A 23,558-nucleotide genomic window follows, 5' to 3' on the forward strand; every position below is an offset into this window, starting at 1 on the left:
GGCGGCGCCGCAACGTTTCAGCGGCCCCCGCCAGCCCAGCCGCTGCCCCCGCCAGGCAGGCGGCGCGGGGCACGGCAGCCCAGGCGTCAGCCTCGGTCGCTTACACATCGAAATCGCTAATTACTTTAATGAAAAAAAAAAGTCCTCTTTCCAAACCGGTGCAGTTTTAACCGCGTGCCTCCCGCCGCAACACAAGGCCGCGCCGCCAGTGGAACACTTCACCCCCCACCCCCCGGGAACAGTCTGGCCTCCCCCGGGGAAAGGCCCGGCCCGGCCCGCGCCCTCCCGTTGCCGTCGTGGCTGCTGTCCTGTCCCTTCCCTTCCCTTCCCTTCCCTTCCCGTCCCTTCCCCCCTCACCTCGACGCGCTGCTTCCGCCTTCCCGAAAAGGCCGCGCTCCCCGGCGGCCGCGCGGCAGCCAATGAGAAGCAAGGGCGGCCCGCCGCCGTTCATGCCCCCTCGCCTCGTCGTCCCGCCTCCCCCCGGCCGCTCCTCCCAATGAGGGCGGGCGGCGCTGCCCCGGGCGGCTGTCAATCCCGCGCTGGCCCCTCCCCTACCAATCAGGACGGCGCGGGGCAGACGCTCTTCCGCCCGCTTCCCTTACTTCCTGCCGCGCTCCGGAAGTGTGATGTGGCCGGCAGCGGGTCGCCATGGTAAGCTTCCGAGCGGCCGCCCGGGCGGGGGCCTGGCCGTTCTCTCCGGGTCCTGTAGGGTGAGCGCGGGCCGGGCCGGGCCGGGCCGGCCCCGGGGCCCGGGAGCCGCCGCTCTTCTGTGCAGCGATGCAGCCTAGGCCCTGCGGCCGCCCATCAGGCGCGGGAGCCGCCGGGCCGCGCTGCCCGCTGAGCGCGCGGGGAGCGGAGGCCTTGGCCCGCGGGGGCGGGGGGCGAGCCCCGGCCCCGCCGCCCGCCCGGGGGAAGGGAGCGATCCCGGCCTTGCCACACAACCTCTGCCGAACTGGCTTAGCAGTTCAGCAGTAAAGCTTAACCAGATATACCTGTGCTCCTTTTCACCTTCCTCCCTTCCTAACCTAACCCGTTTTCTGTCTGGGCCAACATAATCTGGGGTTTCTGTGGGGCCTTAACTCTGACCTGTGGTGTGTCCTGTTCTGTCAGAATGGTACTTCTGCCTTTTTTTTTTTTTTTAAAACCCCTCATACGATGAGCATGCAGTTTTACGTAGTTAACTAGCATCTTGCTTCTTAACCTGTAAGCTAAATCCTGACTTTAATACCTGTCATTGTTTTTTTTGAGAGTAGCATCAGAGGCCTAGGTACACTTGCTAATGAAAAAGTATGAATGATGTACATGGACTCAGCCTAGCGATCTCCTAGTGCTGTCATTTATGTTTTCTGTGATTCCCCTCCCCCCTTTTTTTTATTTCTTGCATACTGAGAAGACAGATGAAGGATTTATATTTAACACAGTTAAAGCTGTGTTATGAAATAATCTTTAAACTAAGGCTAAGATCCTTGTATGAATAGTGCAAGTTCATGATGTTAAAATTAAAGGGGAAAAAAAAAGCTACGATAAGTTAAGAAAACCCTTCCCTGTACAAATAAAGATTTTTACTTCATTTGTTCTTCAACGCAGAATTCATTTTAAGATTAGCATTTTCACTGTTTTTGACAGGTTATTCATCTTCAGTGATGTCCTTCTACTGAATCCTTTTGTACTTACTTGATATTTATTAAAAGATTAATATGTTTTGAACTGTCTTATGGTTCAGTTCCAAAAAGTTTCTAGACTTCCAGAAGAAGGGTAGGTGAAAATGAGACCTGGCAGTCATGCGGAGTTCAGATTTCTTCAGGGAAACCATAACTGTCATGTTATATACTGGAGCTTGGACTTTCCATGGTGCTACCTCTGGTGCCATGGTTCTGCAGAAAAGAAGTTATTATCTTGTGATAATAGCAGTCATGAACTGTAGTTAATGAAAGCTATGAGGAGCCCTAATTGATCTGCAGAAATAGGGACCAAAATACAGGTACGTGGTCTTGCTTGCTGCATTCTAGAGGAATTCTATGTGGAGAGTAAAAATATCCTGAAGTCACTTCCCGCTTTCTTTTGAGCGGGATACTTGACTTTGAGATAGGAAACTTTCTCCACTGTCCGTATCATTGAACGGAAAAAGAGTAGAGAAGAGAGAGCCCAAAGAAAATAAGTTGCAATCATGACAAACTAATTGCTGTGTGAACAGCATAATTTTCCAGGATAATTTCCAAAAGACTTTGTACTTTCCTTCCCGTTGTCACCCAGCCCTCCTTACCACATCCTTACTAAAGCTACAGCTTGTGCTGGTTGGATGGTCAGATGCTGCCAAACAGAATATATAGAAGATGTGCCTTCACAAAAGGAAAGACAGGAGGAAGGCACAGCTTTTTGTTTTTTATGTCCACTGCCAGTAGATAGAAGAAAAATATTTTAACTTAAACTAACTTTGAAAGGGGGTAGAAGTTGCTCCATGGATCAGAAACTTACTGGAAATTGAATGGATGCAGCATAGTAACGTGGCTGCTTTTACTTAGGAAACATGGCAAGAGAACCCAGCAGTTTATTTAGAAGCAGAAAATGTCTTGTTTACTAGCTTCTACAAATTGCTGTGTCAGTTTAATCTGTTAACTTTTGAAATTTTATATCAGAAAATGTTATAGAACTTTTCCTGCTGGCATTGAAAAACATACCACCCACATGTGGTACAGTGGGTGGGAAGAAGGAAGAAGACTGAACTAACTTTGCATTAATGTTAAACATGACAAGCCTTTCACCCACTGAAGGGAAGTCTTCACTTTCCTTTGTAACAAAAACATGCAATTGCAGCTGAACAACATGAACTGATCTAGCAGAAACTTCTTTATAGATGTGTTTCATACTTGTAATTGCAATATGGTGATGAAAATAAAGAATTGCAGAAAACTTTGCAAAGATGTCTTCTTCCCCTTCCCTCTCTGGCTAGTCCTGACCTCAAACCCCACGTTGCTGTAGAAAAATTGATTTGGGAACTTTCTGTGAGGAGAAACATTCCTGTCACAACCTTTGTTGCTGTCTTAGAATGGTGTTTATAAAAGGAGAGAGAATTGCTCATATAAGCAGTTCTAAAAACATTCATTAGTAAATATTGATCCAAACCAAGCTCTGAGATATAAACACACCAGAATCTGAGGCAGTATTCTGCAAAGGAGCTTTCAGTGGTTTTCAAGTACAAAGTTTTGTTTCTTACTTATTCTAAGTTACAAGGAGGGAATGGATCCTGGTTCAGATTTGCTAATAGCATTGTTTTTATAAGGGGGTAAAGAGATAATAGGATTAAAAATATCTCGTCGTACATTTTACAGTCTTACAGCATGATTAATGTATAGACATATATGTGTGTTTGTATTACGATTTCATTCATAATGATGATTAGTGATGAATAACTACCTTTTTTGGTAAATATTGTGATACCAGCAGCCATTAATTTTTTTGAACAAGAAGCAATAAGAATTTCAGGGAGTTATAGCTGCAGTAATATACTTTTAATCTGATAAACCCCTTGCTAATCTGATCTTGCTGAGGGTCTGGGGGTTTTGCCCTAAGTAGAAGATGTAATACAAGATGCTAGATCCTCCTTTGCCACCTATTATACAATAGCTGACTCACTTCCTAGGACTTGGAGACTTGTTGACCCCATGCCAGGTTTGTCATGCCACAGGAATAGGAGGAAGCACTGCTAATTGAGGAGAAAGTAAGGAGGATTTGCTTTCCATCTACCTTTCCTGCTGTCAGAAAAGCAAGCTTGTCAAAGAGTATTGAAAGGGAGGGATGAAAGGAGAAATAGGAGAGAGTATGGCTAGGTAGGGACAAAGAGAAGTATGATGTGTGCTACTTTAGCATTAGTGCTTAATAAATCTGTGATCTTCTGGAACTACAAATTTAAATAGTAATCTTACTGGGGAGTGTGTTGTGAATTACTACTTGAAGTGTTCAGTATAGATACTTCTGTGTCAGTATATACTGTCAGCCTGAGAAGACATGAAAATATCTCCTCTTATCAATATTTTATTTTTACGATCATGAAACAGAGGGATTTTTTATATCACTGTAAAATACATCCCTTATTCTGAGGTAGGAAGAGTAGGATGCAAAGACTCTGCATTCACAATTTTTACACCGGAACTGTACAGTCCAGGAATGAAATCAGCTGTGAGGAAACCATGTTCTCACTGGGTGCCAGGTGGCCTTTCTAAACATAGTTGGCAATCTACTATTAAACATCTAAGTTTTATTCAGTAGTAACCTGAAGAGGTGGGGGAAATATCCCATGGCCACAGGCTATTTGAGAATAATGGGCTAATTATGGACTGTAGATTTTCCACTGAGTTAAATAAAAAATAACATTGTCCTATTGAGTATTTTTTGATGATTGGCTGCAGCTTTAGTTAACGTACACCCATTGCAAGTAGTTAGCATTGCAAGTGAGGGATATGTTTTCCAGCTGGTGCAGAGTATGGTGTTCAAACACACTAAAAACTTTCAATTTCAATTCTGTAAGCAGGGATAGAACATGGAACCATCTGGCATCTTGAAAAAAATGTTACCCGTTTTCCAGATGCTAAAAACTTAAGCTATGCACCTGAACTCTGCCAAACAAGAGACCTACAGAAGCGCTGTAGGTGCTTGCCCAGAGCCAGGGACATCAGAGGCTTAGCAGATTTTTTTCCTTGTTTCTTGTTTGTTTGTTTTCTGTGGGGATGTGAGACATAAGGACAAATAGAAGGCATGCGCTTTTTTATGTTAGGGAGCTAATCTTTAGATAGGTTCTGGTTCTTGTTTTCGGTTTTGGTATGATAGTAAAACTCTCACTGTAATATTATTTTCTTAAAGGTATCAAACACCTGCTGCCAGAATATTAACTGCATCCTCTATGTCAAAATATCTAATACGACAAGCAAAAATATTTCAATATCTTCCTGTTTGAGAACTTTGACTTTATTCTGTGTCCATCTTCAAATTCCTGTAGCACTTTTGTTACAAATAAGGTCTTCCTTTGAAACTTTTTGGACGCTAATTTTCTTAGAGTAAGGGTATGATCTGATTCTAAATCTGCTGGTGTGTTAGAACTCCTCTTAACTCTTTGATTCACAAAGTAAATTTTTGCTATTCCATTACCAGATTCTCTGGTAAATTTGAGATAAAAAGAAACTAAGCAATATGGTGTGCATCTTCAGAAAGAGGAGTTATCTAATTTGACAGGAACCATACAGCTTGATTATAGAAAGCACAAAGATAGTCACTGTTTATAATTAGCCATATTTTCTCAATGAGCAGCAAGAAAAGCCAGAACTTATTAATCACAGGAGAAGATGTCTTTTCCTTTCCAGGTACAATTTTTCTCCTTCTGTTCGAGTACACTTAGAAATCTCTGATGTGCAGATTTTTAACAGATGAGTGGCAAAAGTGCTGCAAGTCAAGATTTATGTCCATTTAGAGAGCTCTGTGGCAATGGATGAATAGCACTGCTCTATTTGTAATTCCAGAAAGTACTATTAGTTTCCTGTTACTCTGGATAACATACTTAATTTCAGCCTCTTAAAAAGAGAATTACAGAAATAGCTTTTATTATGTAATGGGGTAAAAGAGAGGAAATAATCTCTGTAAAATTGCAAGCCATGTATAATCTGAGAAGACGACTTGGAGGAAAAGAACTTTTTTAGCACGGCATCTAAAATAAGTCTGTATTTATTGAATAAAGACTTGGACATACACACGCAAGTGTTATATTAACCCAGATAAGGGAAAGTTACAGTATTAAGCTCTCTTTGTTTTTTCTTCTAAATTTTTAGGGGAAATACTGCATCTGTTAGCTGTTTACACTAGAGGTGCAATTTTGAAGCTATTATCTAGGTATCAGGGCAAAAAATAAAAGAATCCTAGTGAGCATGGAATTTCAGCGTTGTCACCTTGATGTCATTTTAATGCTCTTCCTTGGATTTAAATTGCAGGAGAAAAAATTAAGTTTTATAGTCGAGAGTTTTTGTGGAAGACAACTCTTTAATTTTGTTAATGAGTTGTCTTATTGTTTAGAAAGATTGGTTATAATTTAAACAGATTCATTAGTCTTCAGCTAACTGAAAAGCATACCCATCAGTTCATATGCACTGTACTTGCCACTGTAATTAGACAACATGTTTCTTCAATAAACATCTAGAGGAAGGATGCACTGCTTTTCTAATAGAGCCTTAACCTAATTGTCCATGAATGCAAAAAATGTATGTTAGACAGAACCGTTATGTGCTGGAAGAGATGTGAATGAGTGTTAAATATTGTAATTAAATTCCTTGGAAACTAAATACTGGAATGAATGTGCAATAAACTTAAACCCTATTCATACCGGAGCAACCAAATGTGCTAACTAGACCAATATTTAGATACTTTTTATTAAGCACAAACCAGTATTGTCTTAACAACCCTCACTTAGTTCTTCAGTGTAGTTTTGCCAAGTGATCCCATCAAATTTATCTATAAGCTTTGCAATTATAGTTCAAATTAGCATACCTCTTTTAAAAATGCTTATTTTCTAATCATTTGCATGAGATTCTGTTCAGCAGGAGAAGAAAAATAAATTATTTCAGAATAAGTTGGAAAAATGTATAATTATGTGCATGTTTTAATTAATTTTTAGCAATTGCTTTCACCTTCAGCTTGGGATTGGTCCTGAGTATTTTATTTCCTATTAGATTTTCCAACTTCATAGTCCCAAAACTCTGATTTATACTGGGACATTGAGAATTGCAGTACCTAATGGAAAGCTTGATAAAATGCATTTTCTCTTAGCCTTTTAAGGGCCTCTTCATAAAAGTTTCATATAGATTGATTTTACTTATTATTATGGGGTCTGAACAGTCCCTCTAAGCTAGTACTATTTTAGTATAGGCTTTTACATTTTTATCAGCTCTTGCTTAACTACAGTTTAACTACAACATGAGGTCTTGCTCATATTTTAACAGGAGAGGTACAAGTAAACAATCAGATGTCAGCATTTGTTTCTTTACTTCTAGACAACATAATCAGCCATCATTTTATAATACTGAAGAGAGAAAAGAAAAATAATGCTATTCTAGAAAAGACTGCACATTCTGCAGCATGTTATATACATTTGGTTATTGTTTCTTTAGAATATCCCCATATTTTATCTGTATTGCCCACATAATAAATTGATGATTACAACAGTAACTGTGTGGCAAAGTTTAAAAACTTGGGCACTGCAATGGCCTCTCTTTTTATAAAGAACAGACAAAATCATGTTCAAACTGTGATCAACAATAGAATAATCATTTGCACATATGGACAGTCTAGGGAAGATTACAGTTTGGTTGGCAGAGCTTTTGTTTTAGGCTTTCTACAGACCCAGGAGGATGGTAGAGTATGAAAATAGAGTATGGGGGCTTTATGCTCCCCTCTTCATTGTTTTGGTGTTTTTTCCTAGATATTTTCTATACACTTTTCCTAGAACTATGGTTCTAGGAGGTTTATTTTAAACGAAAGTACACAAGGAAATGGCTAATTCTACAGGTCTTTCCTGCCTGTGGAGTTGCATCAAAAATTACAAGTTACTGTAGTACTACCAGAGGGTTACCTCATTGAGTTTAAGTGGTTCACATTTTTTTGTGTTTTTTTCTGAACACACGGAGAAAAACAGTATCTGAGTCAGAGAATGTATGAGAGAGATTGAATAGGCTGAATACCTACCTCCCAGTGGTCACTAAGAATTTAGACGCTTAGATGAGCGTGCCCTTCTTTTCAGCACATGTTCATTGAGTTAAGATGCTCTCCTGAAGTAGAAGAGTCCTTGATAACCAGAACTCTGAGCTGCCTTTTTAATCGTAGTAAATCCAGAGCTGACTAAATTGCAGGACTAAAAACATTGCCTATAATCAGGTTCCAGGGGCTGTGCAAATGTTATGACCGAGCAGGGTTCCCTTTTTTGCTACGTGGGAAATTTTTCACTCTAAGCCAAAACTGATTGAAGTATGTTAAAAACTTAATAATAATAATTAGACTCTTTCATATTCCATCTCCAAGCTCTTCCTTCCCCCTCTCCCCATTCCAAAAAAGGGGCTGTCAAACCATATTACTATTACCCTATTTACTAGTACTGTTACTATGTTGTAGCAGACCCACTGATCTGGTCTTTCAGAAGTAACTGGTGGCCTGGAGGCCATTTCCTTCCTCGGAATTCCCTGCTTTGTCTTGAGGTTTTGATAGGCCTCCTTGTCCTCTTTGCTGACTGCTACAAGGTTTAGGTGAGGAATCAAGTAGGAAACCTTCAGATGTCTCAAGCTACAATGCTGCTCTTCTAACTGCCATCTAGTAACATGAGTATTTCTAATACATGCCAGCACTGCTAATCTGAACTCAAGAACTTTCAAGGATATTTATTTCGTGTTTGTTTCTGTGTATTATATGGAATCATTGTTACTAAGACTGTTCTGGATGATATGAAAAGGGAAATAGTGTTGAGGCATTTTTGAAGGTTGTAATTTTGGGGAGGCTTTAAAAGAGCTTTCAGCCATGTAGCTCTTAATGTTAAAATGCATGGTTTTGACTTTCTAAAGACGTACAAAAGAAAAAAAAAAACCTTTTTCTCACAAGGTCTGCTGAATACAATACCTCCTTAGCGCTTAAGGTGATGTGATAGTGCTCCACAAACAACTGGAGACAGTACATGACACAAAAAAGTGTAATTACTCAAGTAACATAGAATATAGCTAATAGGTGTTTCCACCATGCCAGAAATGTGGCAAATACGGATGTAGAACATCCAAGCATATATCCTGAAAGCCACCCTTTACACACACTGTCTAAAATCAGAATTACATCTAGTGCTTATTGTTTTCTGCATTTGCAGTTGGAATCTTGGAAAGTCACTGGTCTTTTCACCGGCATGTAGACAAAGCGTAAAAGACAGCCTCAACTTCTTCATGTTCTGAAATTTCATTATGAAAGGAATTAGGCTCATAGGATCTACATTAAGCCAGTTAATGCAGTCTGAAAAATTCCAGTACATTACTTCTAGATCAGAGGAACCCAGTTGAATCGAAAGAATTGCAACCCACCTTCATTACTAACCACATTTTAGAAATACTGCATTAACATATTAAGTTATGTGTGAAAAGGATCCCAGGTAATGTATCACCCTGTAATAGCAGCTTTTATTTACATCTGTTGAAGCAGTTGGATGTAAAGTGCCTTTTTCTATAGATTTCGCTGGGCTATAAGAATTATCTCAGAGGCAAAATTTGAAGCAATCCACTCTAGAAATAAATTTTAATTTCCAGGTTAAAATTGTAAACAAATTTTAAATAAGCATGACTATCCTTTTAGAATAACTGTATGTGTAATTCAAAGCACTTTTTTCAATGGAATCCTTAGGCATATATAATTATAGTAATGCCCTAAGCTATGTATCTGGGAAACACATAAAAAGTCCAACAAAGAACTTTGTATTATATACTGCCCCTATTGATTGATTAATAACACATTTCATGAGTATACATTTACAATCAGTGCTTAAGATGAGGTAAATGGGGCAGTGTGCCATTCTGCCATTTTTGTGTATTTAAGTACCCTATACCGCAAGCCTTTTTGGGAAGCAGCTGCAGTAGATGGCTTGCAGGAATTCATGGGAACTGAGCTCTGGCAGGCACTGTGCTGTGTGATGTTGAGAGCAGCTGTCTCTCCCAGAGGACAGATCAAATTAATCAGTTGATAGGGAGTAGCTTGCTTTGCTGAGAGGCAGCCGCTCTTGGATCCAGCCCTGTTAAGTTCCTAGACCTGCCGGAGCCAGGAGATGCTGCCTCTTATAGGTGGCAAGATTTGTCTTTGTTAGGGAGCTGAGAGATCCCTGGTTTCTGAAGTCACAAAAGCGGGTGCCTGTTGCAAAGGCAAGAGGCCACTGGCGATGACGAGCAGTGTTTTGTCCGTTGTAATTAATCTGTTCGTTACTTAAGACGCTAGAGCAGATACGACAACTTAGCTAGCTAAGCTAAAATAGTAAACTAAAAATAATGATTTAGCTAATGTCTTAGGGAGAAAAGGACGTATCCTCAGCTTGGTGATCCGAGGGCTGGCTTTGAATAGTGGATTACCATCCACTTGTGTAGTGCCCCCCCCGCACGTTCTCCCTCATAGCAGAAACCTTCTTGCACGGCAGCTGCTGTGTGTAATTGCCATCTATTCTGTGCCTTTCTCCACTGCCTACCTCATCTCTCTTTGCATCCCAGTCATCAGCCTTTCATCCCATCTCCCTCCCACCACCCCTTTTTTTTGGGTCTGCCTCCCAGGCTACTGTCATAGGGCATAAGGAGTGAGGGAACGGGTTTGAGAACTGGGCTTCTGCAGAAAGGAGGCTGATGGGAGCCTGCTCCCGCTGGAGACAAAAGTAGGGGAGAACTCTGCCTCCCTTCGGAGGCAGCTCACCCTGCAGGAGAGAGGCTTTCCCCACTCTCCTTGATTGTATGCACTGTCAGGATGCTCACCTCTCTCTTTCAGGCTGCACAGACAACTGTTCAGTTGCTCCATGAGCCTCTGCAAGCTCTTCCTTAATGGTTAGCTCCCCACCCAAGGGGGACCTGTTGGACCACACTGGCTTAGACATTTTTTCTGCCTAGCCTACTTAGCCCTTTCTAAGGCATGTATTCAGGCTGGCAGTTGTATGCATGTTTCCAGTATTGCCTCATGGAGACTTATGTCAACTAAGGTGGGTTTGGTTTTCTGTTTTGCTATTAGTGCAATATTGTAAAATATTTTTTTTTGTTTTGCTTAATTTTTTAGAAAAATTTGATTCTTAGATCTTCAAAAGATTAGAATCTTGTGACATAGGAAGAAAGTGCATGTAGCAGCACAGCAGAGATGTGCCTCTGGCTATGGAAATGGTAGCTTTGATGTGCTCCTAACAAATCCCACCTAGTTCTCTGCTTGAAGGGAACTGCAATGTAACATCCCTTCATAAGTGTGAAGTATTTACATTTAATTAAATAGTACTATATAACAAAGCCATCTGGGTTGAGCAGTAGGAAAAATGAAGTATTTAGATAGGAATTCACCAGCAATACAGAATCCCAGAATGAAGAGTGAATTTACTCCATTTGCTTTGCCTTTTTTGGAGTTAAAATAAATAGGAGCTGAAAATGAGCGTAATTGAACAAAGAGAAAATAAGGCAATTTCCAGTAAGCAATTGTCTAGTGTACTATTATGTTCAGCATAACACCTAATGCTGTTAAGTTGAGCAAAATGTCAGTTGAGGAACACTAAGTGGAAAAAAAAAAAATAAAACTACAGTTTGTGTAGCTGAATCACTTTCACATAGTAAAAGGAAGTTAAGTCTCAGATTGGGACTAGTTATTGGAAACTATGAATCACAAAGACTAGTTTACCTATATTTCTTCTAAAAATTTCAGTGAACCTATTGAGGAAAAAAAAAAAAAAAAGAAAAGACCACAGAGGTTGCTACTGTATTATCGATTGGAGTAGTGATGTGACACTTGCAGAAAACGAGCATCAGCTGACTTTTCTAAATTTTGCACTGGGTTTGAAGATAGCAGCAGTCCTTAAGTGAGCACCTGCTTTCTGACAATGTTTACTCTTCTAGAAAAAACACGCTTCCTGTAAGCAGTGGTAATTGCTTACAGTCTGATGACTGAAGAACACTTTGGCCACACAAATCTCACACCTTAGTAAAGTAAAATAAGTCCACGAGGTGAATTCACAGAAATTTACTGATATTTTAAAGTTTTGCAGATAGCCAGGTAGAGTAATAAATTCTCAAGAACTGTTCCTGTTCCTGCCAGTAGGCAGACTAGTTAGCTTTCAAACGACAGTTCTTTACCTCTCTATCCTAAGCAATTTGGACTATTTGTCCGGCATTTTCCATATAATTAACAGTTTGAAGAAAATGTATTTATATCAAAGATTATTTTAAATTTCAAAACAAAAGATGATTTGAAAACAAAAATGATTGGTTGCCTTTCTGTAGTTAAGGGGAGATTAACTGCATATGTTCCTACAGATCGGTTGAATTTTGGCTGTAGTCTTCATAAAGCAATATACTAACAATCCTTCTACATATTTCTTGTCGTTTCGTCTTGGCTGCCGCTGCTTTAGTTGTCGAGTATTCTTCCCGTCCACCTTCACCACTACCATATTTTACTGATGCAACTTGCAGTTACACTTATTCTTGGCAGAGCAGGAACATCTGTTTTCTGTAACTCTGAGCCTGCTGCTAATGGGTTTCCACAAACTGGCCTTGGAACAGGTGCCTGGGAGCAAAGTTGTAAGGTGACCGTTCTGCCTGCTATTTCTTTACCTTTCTGAGGGTGCATTCAGAAGGAAAAGCTCAAAGTCATTCTTGCACCATTGTGGGCAAAATAACGGATGTTTAAACAGCGTTGGCTCATTGGCAGTGTAGGTTTTCTTTTGTTTTTAACAGGTATTGTCTAAGGGATCATTTATTTTCTCCGGTCTATGCAGTGAGGGAGGCTTTATACTGCAAAGATGTAATTTTTTTTTCTAATTTTCTTCCTTAGTCTGCCATCTTCAACTTTCAGAGCCTACTGACTGTAATCTTGCTGCTAATATGTACCTGTGCCTATATCAGATCCTTGGCTCCCAGCTTACTGGACAAAAATAAAACCGGGTATGTTGTCCGATAATATTACAATTATTATAAATGCAGTATCTTTTAAGAATGTGTGATATTACAAGCTTTATAATCCTTTATGTAGGACTATCCCAAGACTTGAAAAAATAAGTCAATGATGTTTTATATCTGTCATCGTCAAAGATAAAATCTTCCTTTTGTGCCTTCTTGCACTAGAAGGCATTAAGGTATTTATAATCAATTAGCACAGTTTTATAGTAAGGATTTATTAAATCCTTACTTTCAGCTTGCAACTTACTTTCTCCTTATGCTTCTTTAGGCATACAGAATGAGTAACAGAAAGGAACCAGTTTTTCCCTTCATACAGCTCTCACTACAGTTACTTTTGATTCTTAAGGCTGTACTATAAAAAATTAACCGTAGAGGCCATTTTATTCTACTAACTAGATGTTTCGGAGGCACAAGTTTGAAACAGGACTTCAGCAATAATCTGTAACTAAAAAAAATTGTAAATATTTTTTAAAACATGCAACACTATCCTTATCTCTCTAGTCTCTTTTAAAATCATTGTTTTCCATTCTCCAAGATTCAGGAGTTTTTACAAACTTTCCAAAGCTTTTTACTAAACCAAATCAGTGGGTTTTTTTTTTCCTTTGATCACTACAACTACATCTTTCACTTTTATTCCTATGGCCTGTTTTCCTAGGTGACCAACCTTTTTCTCCTCTGAATTCCCAGTTCCCTGGGAATGTGGTAATGCTGCTGGACCAGCAAACTGGTAAAGCAAACTGATTCTTCCCTAGCTTGCTCAGCAGCAGAATTCTGGGGGTGATGGGGAAGGGGAGATCTACAGGGCAAAATCTGTGCCTCACTTAAGCTTTTACAACCCATTCACCTTTTGGCTTACCAGTTTTCTTTATGCTAAAAAGAATATGACTTAGCGTTGAATCCGATGAGCAGGAGGCAGGATTGTGATTTAATTGCTTTGTTTTTAAGATAATGATTGGGCAGTTTTGACCTAGAAACCACTGAGGCCATCTGTAGTGATTCAGTAATACAGTCACCTGAGGTTAGTGTAAAGGAGAAAATTTTTATAAAAATAGGGGGTAATTTATTAAAGCTGGAAAAGATGGATGAGCTTTTGGACTCTTGAGTCTTTGACTCGTCCACTTTTTCTACCAAATCATTTGCCATTAAATGAAATGTTATCTGAGTATCTCCTGTCACTTCTACATTTATTTCAGAAAAAGCACCAAGTTTTAAATTGATCCTTGTCATACCAAGGACTTCTGGGGTTTTGTCTTCTAAAAATCTTCATGCAGTTCATTTTTGGCATTGCCTTTTATCACACAAGTTTGTTTTTTTTTTTAGCTTGGGGCTTACAATATAGATATCCAGAGTGTGCTAATTTTTTTCATTTGGAGTACTAACATGAAAATGTTTGTGTCCTTTTTCATAAGGTCATAGGGTTTCCATTGACATGAGAGATTTCTTTTGATCACAGTAAAGATGGAAAGAAAGGATGATTTCATTAAGGACTGTGGGTTTGTGGGTTTTTGTTTCTGGGTTTTTGGGGTTTTTTTTGGTTTTGGGGGTTGACTTTTTTGCTAATGGAAGGTAACACAATAGTCAATGAGGTATACACAGTAAGGACTAGGAATATTTATTTTACTGATTAAAATTCTAGTGCTGTTTTTGGCAAGGAATATTTCCTTTAATCTGGAGCTACTCTGTTTATTTTTGAGGCAAATCTGTCTCAAGTACAATAGAACTCTCTTCATAAAATGTTTTCAAAGGGTGCTGGCCCAGTGCAGGAGTTGAGCATTTGATCTGTAGGTTTGTATTTATATAGATGTTGGACATATTATTTTATTTTTGTTTTTTAGATAGATAGATATAGATTACTTTGTCCTGGAGAATTAAATGTTGGCATGGAAGCAATAAACTTAGTTTGCTGAATGGTAGATATTTATATGGAACTCATGTGCTGTTAAAACCCTGTTCCTCTTCACTACCATATTCCATGCTTAAATGGAAATGTCTAGACATACTGGATAAAATAAATTCTAGTGATATTTCATCTTACCACAGAGAAGATCTTACTTTATTAGTCCTGCTCCAAATTAATAGCATAAAAAGTAGCAATAAAATATTAAAGTAACAGAAAGGAGAAATGTTAAAGAGTTATTAGCTAGATTTCTGACTAAGTAAATAGTACACTTGGTAAAGACTTAAATATTTTGAGATAGTAAGCAAAGAAACATGTTTCTGTTGGTTAAGAAGCTGTGTTGCAAAGTGATGTCACGCATCCTCATAGTGTTGTATTTCATCCCAATAACTTCTGCCAAAATATTATGTATTTTCCTACCAAGCCAAACAGAATTTTAAACCTTCATTTTCCCTGAGGTGTCTTGAGTGTTTCCATGTGCTTTGTCCTGAGCAATAGCATTTAAGCAAAGCAAGAGGAGATTTACTGTTTCATACAACTAGAGGAGAACGCATACCACAACATAACTTTCTCCTCCCTGCTAAGCAGAAAGATGTGTTAGCTTACATGCAAAAGAGATTTCCTTTGACTTGCCTTAAGCACTGCAGCGGCATATATCTCACACTCCCTGCAGCAATTGCAGTGGGATTGTCCTGGTAAACACATAGCAGCTATATTTTGCAGCATTCTGACTCTTGAATGCAAAAATTAAAATCTCATTAATCCTTTTGTGCTATGCTGGGTCCCCCTCACCATTTTTTTTTGCTTATTTGGCTATTTTTTTCAATGCCTCTTTCGTGATCAGCACTTTTAAATTAGCTCTGAAAACAAGGAATACGTAGCAGGTCGCACATGTTTGAGTTGTGTCTGCCGGAAAATTGCAGGTTTGCAAGCCAGACTGACAAGTTCCACCTGCATCAGAAGAACAAGGATAAGGATGACTATAAAGGAGAGAATAAGGACCAGTACAATTACTTTGAGTAGTTGCTTCAGGAGGAGTCATTTTGGAGCAGATTCGTTCAAGGCAGCAGCATTTTTATAATGATCAAACAGGTCTGATTATTACAGACTTGAGAATAGGTACATGCTGTGGACCTGAGATGCACAGTAATCGAAAAAGTCAGGGGAGCAAAAGGCCTGCACAGGCTAATCTACCCATGTGAGCTTCCAGATGCACCCAAAAGTTCTGGTTGTAGCTGTTTAGAAGCTCCAGATCTCAGTTTGCTATTGCTCAGCAGCTAACAATTTGGAGAAACAGGTCTATAATGATGGCAGGTGAAGCCTCTTAAGTAGGTGCTGTTGTTATGTGTTGGCAAGCTTGTCAGACCTCATCGTGTCACTGGTGACTCTAAAATCATAAGTTGCTGATTGCAGTAAGGGCAGCTGATGAAGCCCATATTCTCACTATATTCCACATCAAAAGGGGAAAAGTCAGTATTTCCACCAAGACTCTTCAGTCAGTTGGTTTAATGACATCAACAAAGAGCTCTTGTCTTCTGATTCCTGAACTTACAAGATTTAGAGACTCTCCTACCGTGGCTGATGAAGCTAATTGGCTTTTACGAAGCAATAAAGGCCTGGGGTTTGTTTTTTAAATCCCACCTGGGCATTTGCATGATAGCAAGAGAATGCACTTTTAGAAGATTTTGGAGGGCTAGGAACAATGTGCTACTTCAATTATAACACAGTGCAAAAAAAACCCAAAATGGCAAAGAAAAAGCCTTGCTGAGAATGTGAGGCAAACCATATGGATTTGTAGACTGCCTTAAGGAGATGATAGTATTCTTTCTCACAAATAAAATTCTTCAAGTATGCGTAAGAAGAGTACAGTAATGTTTTGTTTCTTTTGAATCCCTAGGCAAGCTTTTGACAGATGACAACATGAGCTACAGGGCTATAGAAGTTCTGTGATGATTTTGCTGAATGTAATCTGTAAATCTGAATTTTACAGAGATTAACTGTTTCAATATTTGAGTACCATTTACAGAGGACTATGAGGCTGTGTCTTTTGCTCTGTAAGATTGCTACGTGAATGCCCTTTCACTTGAATGCATCTTCTAAAAGTGCATGGATGTCCTTAGGTTATTTCACTGTATAACCTCACAGCCTGGAAGAGTGTGATCATCTACATTAAGGAATTACTGTGGAGCTATATAATATTGTGGAGCTATATAAAAGCAGAAAAATGAGTTTTGACTATATAGAAATACTCTGGGCTTGATGTAAAAAGATCTAAAACACAAATGGAAACATTTTTTCTAAAAATGCAAGTACTAGAACACTTCAGGTATGAATTGGTCAATAAGAGATATTTTAGTCCAAAAACACTATACTGTCATTTCAGAAAAACCTCAGTCGCTTGCTGCCTCTCGGAACTCTTGTTTCTGACCTGCCTGACACCAGTTCCTTATTTCAGAAACAAAATTTTAGAAATGAAAAAGTAGCTTACAAAAAATACAGTTCTTGCTCTTCTGCAGCAGGAACTTGGTCTATTCCACATCAGAGCCCTGAGCCCTTCCCAATAGTGGAAAATGATACCGTTATGACTAAAGACCACTAGATGGAAAGAGGTAGGACACTGAAGTGAGCTGAAACTATAAAAGAGCTCCAGCTAGAAACATGTTTATGTAACACAATTTCTGAAACAAAAAGCAAGATACGCGGACTGCTGAAGTACGCAGGAGCAAGTGGCCCAAACCTGCATTTTTTCTGCTCTTTTTTCAAAGCAGAAAAAAATATGCTATTGCCAAAGCCCTAGAACAACAGAGGGAAGACAGATAATCAGACCAGTGTGGAGATGGGTTCAAAGCATTTTCGGAAAGCACCTCGAGAACTGCCATCACAGCAGGTCATAGAGACAGCCCCACAAATAACATAGAGTGAAGTTACTGCTGATCACAACATATAATCATCAACATAAAACATAACTTAGTTATGTTTTAGTTCATAAATCTGTATTTAGTCCATGAGTTATACGAATCCAGATGTTTTTACTGCACTGCGACCAGCCACGCTACAAAGGAAACCATCCTATAGGCAAGCTCTCAACACAGCTTTGACTACCGTTTGAATGGCTGAAGCAGGATTCTTTGGTAACACATCACAAGCACACACACAACCCCTTTTCTAAAGTGTTCCCAGCCACTTTTGTTGTTCATATTGAGCTGTCAATATGAGATTATCTTAGTTACAAAGAGAAATTGTGTGTGGCATACTTGCTTGTCCTTGCTTTGGATGTACCCTGACTCCTTGAATCCTGCTTAGCTGTTTTACTTGTGAGACTTAACCTCTTGGGTAGGAGGCAGGATTAGAGAGACTTTAGCAAGGTAAACCTTGGTAAGAAGTAAAATCAGATCTGGAGAATTATTTTGTAAATTATTGCAACACAAGTATTCTATAAACCAGATATATCTACAAGTGTGTTTTGCTAGAAAGTGCACTTTTTAATCTACTAAAGGAAATGCAAAAAAGATACTATTAAATTTAAATTTAAAATACTCAAATTTACCATCTCTTGCACATGCAGGAAGACTTGCTTCAAAATCTTACTTAAATATTGTCATTGTTTTTTCCCATTCTGTTATTGTACCAGTTCTTTTTTTTCATTTTTTCTCTGCATAATTTTTTGTCTGGGTCACTTTAATGTAGAACATGGAATTCTGAGTCATCTGTCCATTACCTAGCCAAAGATTAATTCTTTTCAATTTCCTCTTTTTAAAATAATATTCCAGATGAAATTTTTAAATTTGGAACACTGCGTAAATGTACCTTTGTTTTTCTTGCATGCAAAAAATGGCAGACAAAGAGAACTTCACTATTTTTTTAGTTCATAGACTGTACCCCATGCAGGCATCTGGTGTTTTCTGATGTTGAGAATAGTGTCAGCGTTGAAAAAATTCTGTTTACTTGCACTGCTTAAAAGTGGAAGGAATAAAATGAATCAGTCAAAATCTACTTAGGTTTTTCTTAAATCAACAGCCTAACAAATTTCTTTATCTTTACAGACTATTGGGCATATTCTGGAAATGCGCCAGGATTGGTAACTTTTTTTTTTTTTCCCCCGAAAACTTTAAGACAAAAACTTTTTCGATAGCATATTTATTAGGATAATGTTTCCATGTAGCAATGAAAACCATACTCATACATCAACTTAAAAAAATGCAGGTTTCACCTGCATGAAATCTGGAGAAGACGAAGGGGGTTGTATCAATATTGCAGAAGCCTGCATTTTTTTAATGTTAATTCATATCTGTGTAGCTATGTTTGCAAAGATCTTTTGCACTTTTTACTGCATGAATAACTGAGGACATACTTCTTATTAACGCATATACAAAAACTCAATGATTTTTTAAAAACTGCTGCCTATTTGAAATTCTGGCTTTTGCCAATAATGCTTAATAGTGATAAAACAACATGGAATTTTTCATGCAGTAAAGTTCTGTTTAATCACAAATCTTTTTTCTCTCCTTTCTTTAGTTATCTTTTACGTACTTTTAAATTACTTAGAACTGCTGCTACCAAGTGGCATGTATATAGAGTCTGACCAGCTATATCTGATTTTAGGCATTTTCCCATAATATTACAACACTGATATTTATTTTCATCCTTATTCCGAATTTATTTTTAAATGGAAGAAGGATTATACATTGAAGTTCAGCCTTATCATTAAGGAATATCCAAAAAAGATTTTTTTAAAAATGAAAATCTATCATTAAAACACTGTTCTTCAAATTGCATTGTTAATGAACAGCAGAAGTATGGTACTTGTAATTTTTGATATTACTGTTTGTCAGTGAACCCACAGGGAAATGCATGGATCCGTTTGCTACCTTCTCAGGCCTTGAAAGGGAGGAGCTTTATTTTTCAGCATGTCAGAAAGTACTGATGCACAAAACAGTTTTTTGTGAAGGCCTCTTAAAACGATTGCAGACATTTTGTCCTATCTAGATAATACACATAGCAGAACCGAAAGTTCAGTCTTAATATTGTAACTGAAATAATCTGGCAAGGTGACAGCTGTCAGAAATAATTCTAAGCTGTATTTGGGTTTGTTCAAAGTTGAAGAATAAACCTTACCTTACCATCATCTTTTTACTTAGCAAAGCACAAACATATCTTTTCTTTTTACTTCGTACAACAAGCCATGTAAAAAGCTATTTAAAGGAATATACAAGGTTTTATGAGGTCCCTGTCAACTTGATACAGTTAAAAAATGCAGTTCATCTATACTGTAGTCTGCCTCTAATAACTGATCTAATATCTTCTAATCTAGTAAGTTTGAGAAGTTGTGTGTTTGTTGGATCCAAGGTAATACATGTACGATTGTGCCCCATACTAAGCTTCTTTCTCTTCCCTTCTTCATATAAAACATTTTATTAATTTTGTTTGAACTTGTTTGGTGCGACCTAATTTGATTTTCTTTTAGATTGTCTGACAAATGAGGTAGGAGCTTAACTCTACTACTATGCATTTCCTTCTAAAACAGCAGAGCATCGTCAGTGTAGGAAGTGGGCTTTGAAGATGATTCTTATGATTTTGGGGGGTTAGAGTCACAAAGACATGCCGAAAAGTGCTGGCTTTTTAAAATGAGAATGCCCACTGGCTTCCTTTGTGTTTAACTTACCCAGTATGTTTAAACAACCTTTTCACATGTGCATAAGACTTTAATAACCAGTGAGTGGTTACATATTTACGAAGTTGTGCAAAACGATGTTTCATCCTGCCACATGGTGATTTTTCTTTCAAGAAAATTAAGAGCAGGAAAGTAAAACCCATATGAAAATTGTAATACTCTAAACTGTAGGAGGTGGACTTCCTCAAAAATTTATTTTAAACAGATGTGGAACTACAGACATTAATTCACTCAGTTATTTGAAGTTTAATTAAATATATGCCAGATGATGACAACATCTTGTAATGTCACTGTGGCAGGCACCTCTGCTTATGGGAGGTGTCACTACGAGTATCTTATTTTTCTTTTGCTGTGGAAAGTTTGTTACTCCTGCATTTGAAAGTCCTGCTAGTGAAAGAGCCTCTTTTTCTGAGGATTACACCTTAATGCTGGCGTCGGGAGCCTTGGCAAGTTTTTTTCTGTAATGCTTTTCTGGAAACTGCATCTCAGAAAAAGTGTTTTACAGTAAGACGGCAGGCTGTGCACAGCAAAGGGAAACTGAACTTTGTTTAAAGCAAACAGCTCCGTCGCTGTCTTTACACTTCTGAATGCTCTGGAGAGGAATTTGCTTACTTCAAGGAATCATTGTTAACACTTCCTGACAGTTGTGTAGGCTGGAAGTAGCATCTAGTATAGGAAGCTATCTTTCTGCTCTCCAAAGAGAGAGCAGTTGTTAACGGATTCACAAAAAGTAATGCGTAATTAGAGGAATTAAAACAACTACCAGTTGAATGGAGGAATTACCCATGTAAATAGGTAGCAGTCAGGTTAACAGAACATGTTCCTGTGATTGTTCCAGTTCCCTAACTAAGGCTCATTCTTTTCATAGCTTACTTGGTGAGCAAGAGGCCTATGTAATACTTTGTTTTGGATCAGATAGGCAGGAACAGATCTTTCTTGCTCGCTTCTGCCACAGAAGCCTGTTAACCAAGTAAATTTAACTTTATTGATGGCCTACTGCGGGTAACTACAACACCAAGCAATTTGAAAGAGTCAGAAATAATGTGTCTGTGTAACTTCTGTAATTCTGTAGCTCATTTTTATCACTAACCTAAAAATCTGTGGACCAAATTCTCTCCACATGCTAAAAAATGTTAGTCTCTCTAGCAAGGAAAAAAAGCAGGCATCTGGGCAGCTATGAGGTCCCTAGCCAGTTAGCTGGCTCCCACATGATACCATGCGTAGAAGATGCATGCTGCATGTAGCAGCAGTCTTGGCCAGACAGTGTTGAGTTACACCTCTTCTCAGCTGACATGGAACAGCTTTTGAACAGCCTCTGCCTGTAACCAAAACTGGGAACAGAGTCAGGAAAAGATGTGGTGTCTTGATCAGCTTTCTGATGCCTGCCTCCTGACCCTCTTGGTGCCAAAGAGAATTTTTAATGAAGCAATATATACTATCCTGTATCTTAGTTTTCCCACTCCCGGGCATCTTCTTCCCCAGTATACAACTGTAGTTGTAATCAGCTATAACTATTGAATATTATTTTGCATGTGCAACGTGATAATTACCATGTTATGCTAGGTTCAGCCTAGAATTGTTTAGTAATGCCTGAATTGTTTTGTTTGATTTTTTTTTTCCCCTGCCCAGGTGAGCGGAAGAGTCCATATGTAGCTGTATGCTGTGTAGTGATGGCCTTCAGCATTCTGTTTGTGCAGTAGCATTGAGGAACGTCCCTTACAACTTACTGCCAAACATCAAAGAATGGAAGGAACTTTGGCAGAAAAGATAGAGCGTCATCAACTATTCTCTCACATGTTGAATGGCCTGTCTCTTAGCAGACACTCCCACTCCTGCAAACGGACCATAGTGTACAGTATTAGTGATCATAATTAACTCCAGTATGATGTGTACTTATTAATGTCAAGTCAATACTGATACTGCTGATGTAACTATTCGAAACTTGTCTGTTGCATATCTGAGTTCCAGGGGAGTATTTTTTACAACATGCAGTTGAAAAAGCATTTAATTTTTTGTTTGATAGACCTATTTTCTGAAACTTAAAAATGGCAACTCTGTATAGCAATAAGACCACTCTTATAAGGAAAAAAAAATTGATTGTAGGATATGTTTACAAAAGTATTTTGAGTTCATTACTGTCTAAACAATTCCTGTCATCTTGTGACAGGTAAATATGCATACTAAAAATATCACTTCTGGCTTAAGTTACATTCAGCTTCTGTCTTTTAAGTTTGTAACTGCTCAAATTATAAATATTTTGATTATTAAGATTAAAATATAAATAAAGGTAGGGACCATAATTGTAGTGATGTCTGACTACGTGCTAAGAAACGCACAAATTTGGGATGTGAGAACCTGGATCTGGATTTGTAGAAATCACATGTATTCATTTTTAGAGATCTGTGTTTCAGGTAGTGTTCTCCAATTTATTTCAATATTGCGACACAAAGTTTCTAACAAACAGCTCTGCTGCTGCTGCTTTTGATATATGTAATACCATTTCTTGATCTGCAGACTTCTAAGAAGTTATCTTGTCCACTTAGCTGATTTAGCAATGTCCTAAGTCCCAGTGTTCTAAAGGTTAAAGAAAATGGCTGCATTAGATTACATTTACTGTTAATAAAGATTAGGTTTCCTTTAAGACGTTAATTTAGCGTTTACTCTATATTTTTGAAAACTTTTCATAATTTACTAACTTATTTTAGTAGTATCTAATAGGATTGTTTACACCAGACTATTGTAGAACTTCATATTGACTGCATTTGAGAGAGTTGTCTGTCAACAGTATTTTGTTATTTTGAAAAGGTGTGCACTCGGAGTTAGCTAAGCTGGCAATAAAACACACTAAGATACGTAAAAGTTGTCATGCTTGTTTGAAAAAAATGTTTCATAGACCTGAATTAGCCTGCACTTGGAAAGAAAGTGATTATTAGTTATTACCTTTGTATTACACCATGTATACCTGCATATCTAAATCACCACTAAGAGTTTCCTCTTATCCAAAACTGCTTGCTAATCCAGAGCGAGTTAAAACAGATTTCACCAATTTAGGCCAAATACCTTATCTCTCTTACTAACTGTGAAGAAAATGTTAAAAGCTTAAAGTCATTTTGCAGAGAAGCTCTAGAGCCTTTCCTCAAACCCATCAACATTTGACCAAGGTATAAATGTTGTGAGAAGGAAGGGGAGAGCATAATGTTGCACACACACACACACACACACACACACACACATACACTTGATAGCAAGCAAGGATGACAGCAAGTCATCCTTAAATTCTGAGACTAAACTGTGTCATTTTCAAACA

General features: G+C 38.5%; 1 protein-coding gene and 1 long non-coding RNA gene across 7 annotated transcripts in view; one reads left to right on the plus strand and one right to left on the minus strand.

Moving 5' to 3' along the window:
• Positions 1-645, minus strand: part of LOC138064030 (DNA repair protein XRCC4-like) — a 198,755-nt gene extending 198,110 nt beyond the window's left edge. For 2 of the 6 annotated variants that reach the window (XR_011137241.1, XM_068924657.1), the window contains exon 1: positions 358-458. Coding sequence is in view for 2 of the 6 variants with exons in the window: in XM_068924657.1 (XP_068780758.1) it covers positions 358-451 (94 nt within the window). In the remaining 4 variants the exon portion in view is untranslated. Of the gene's footprint in view, positions 1-357 lie in introns of all 6 variants that reach the window. The other 4 variants (XM_068924655.1, XM_068924651.1, XM_068924649.1 and 1 more) reach the window with 3 other exon arrangements.
• Positions 646-1,747: 1,102 nt separating this feature from the next.
• Positions 1,748-23,110, plus strand: LOC138064032 (uncharacterized). Its single transcript, XR_011137242.1, has 3 exons — positions 1,748-1,981; positions 12,559-12,668; positions 21,881-23,110. It is a non-coding gene; the product is annotated as an uncharacterized lncRNA (long non-coding RNA).
• The last annotated feature ends 448 nt before the right edge of the window (positions 23,111-23,558 follow it).

The sequence above is a fragment of the Struthio camelus genome, chromosome W (genome assembly GCF_040807025.1).
Source record: "Struthio camelus isolate bStrCam1 chromosome W, bStrCam1.hap1, whole genome shotgun sequence".
In the NCBI taxonomy this organism is placed as follows: Eukaryota; Metazoa; Chordata; class Aves; order Struthioniformes; family Struthionidae; genus Struthio; species Struthio camelus.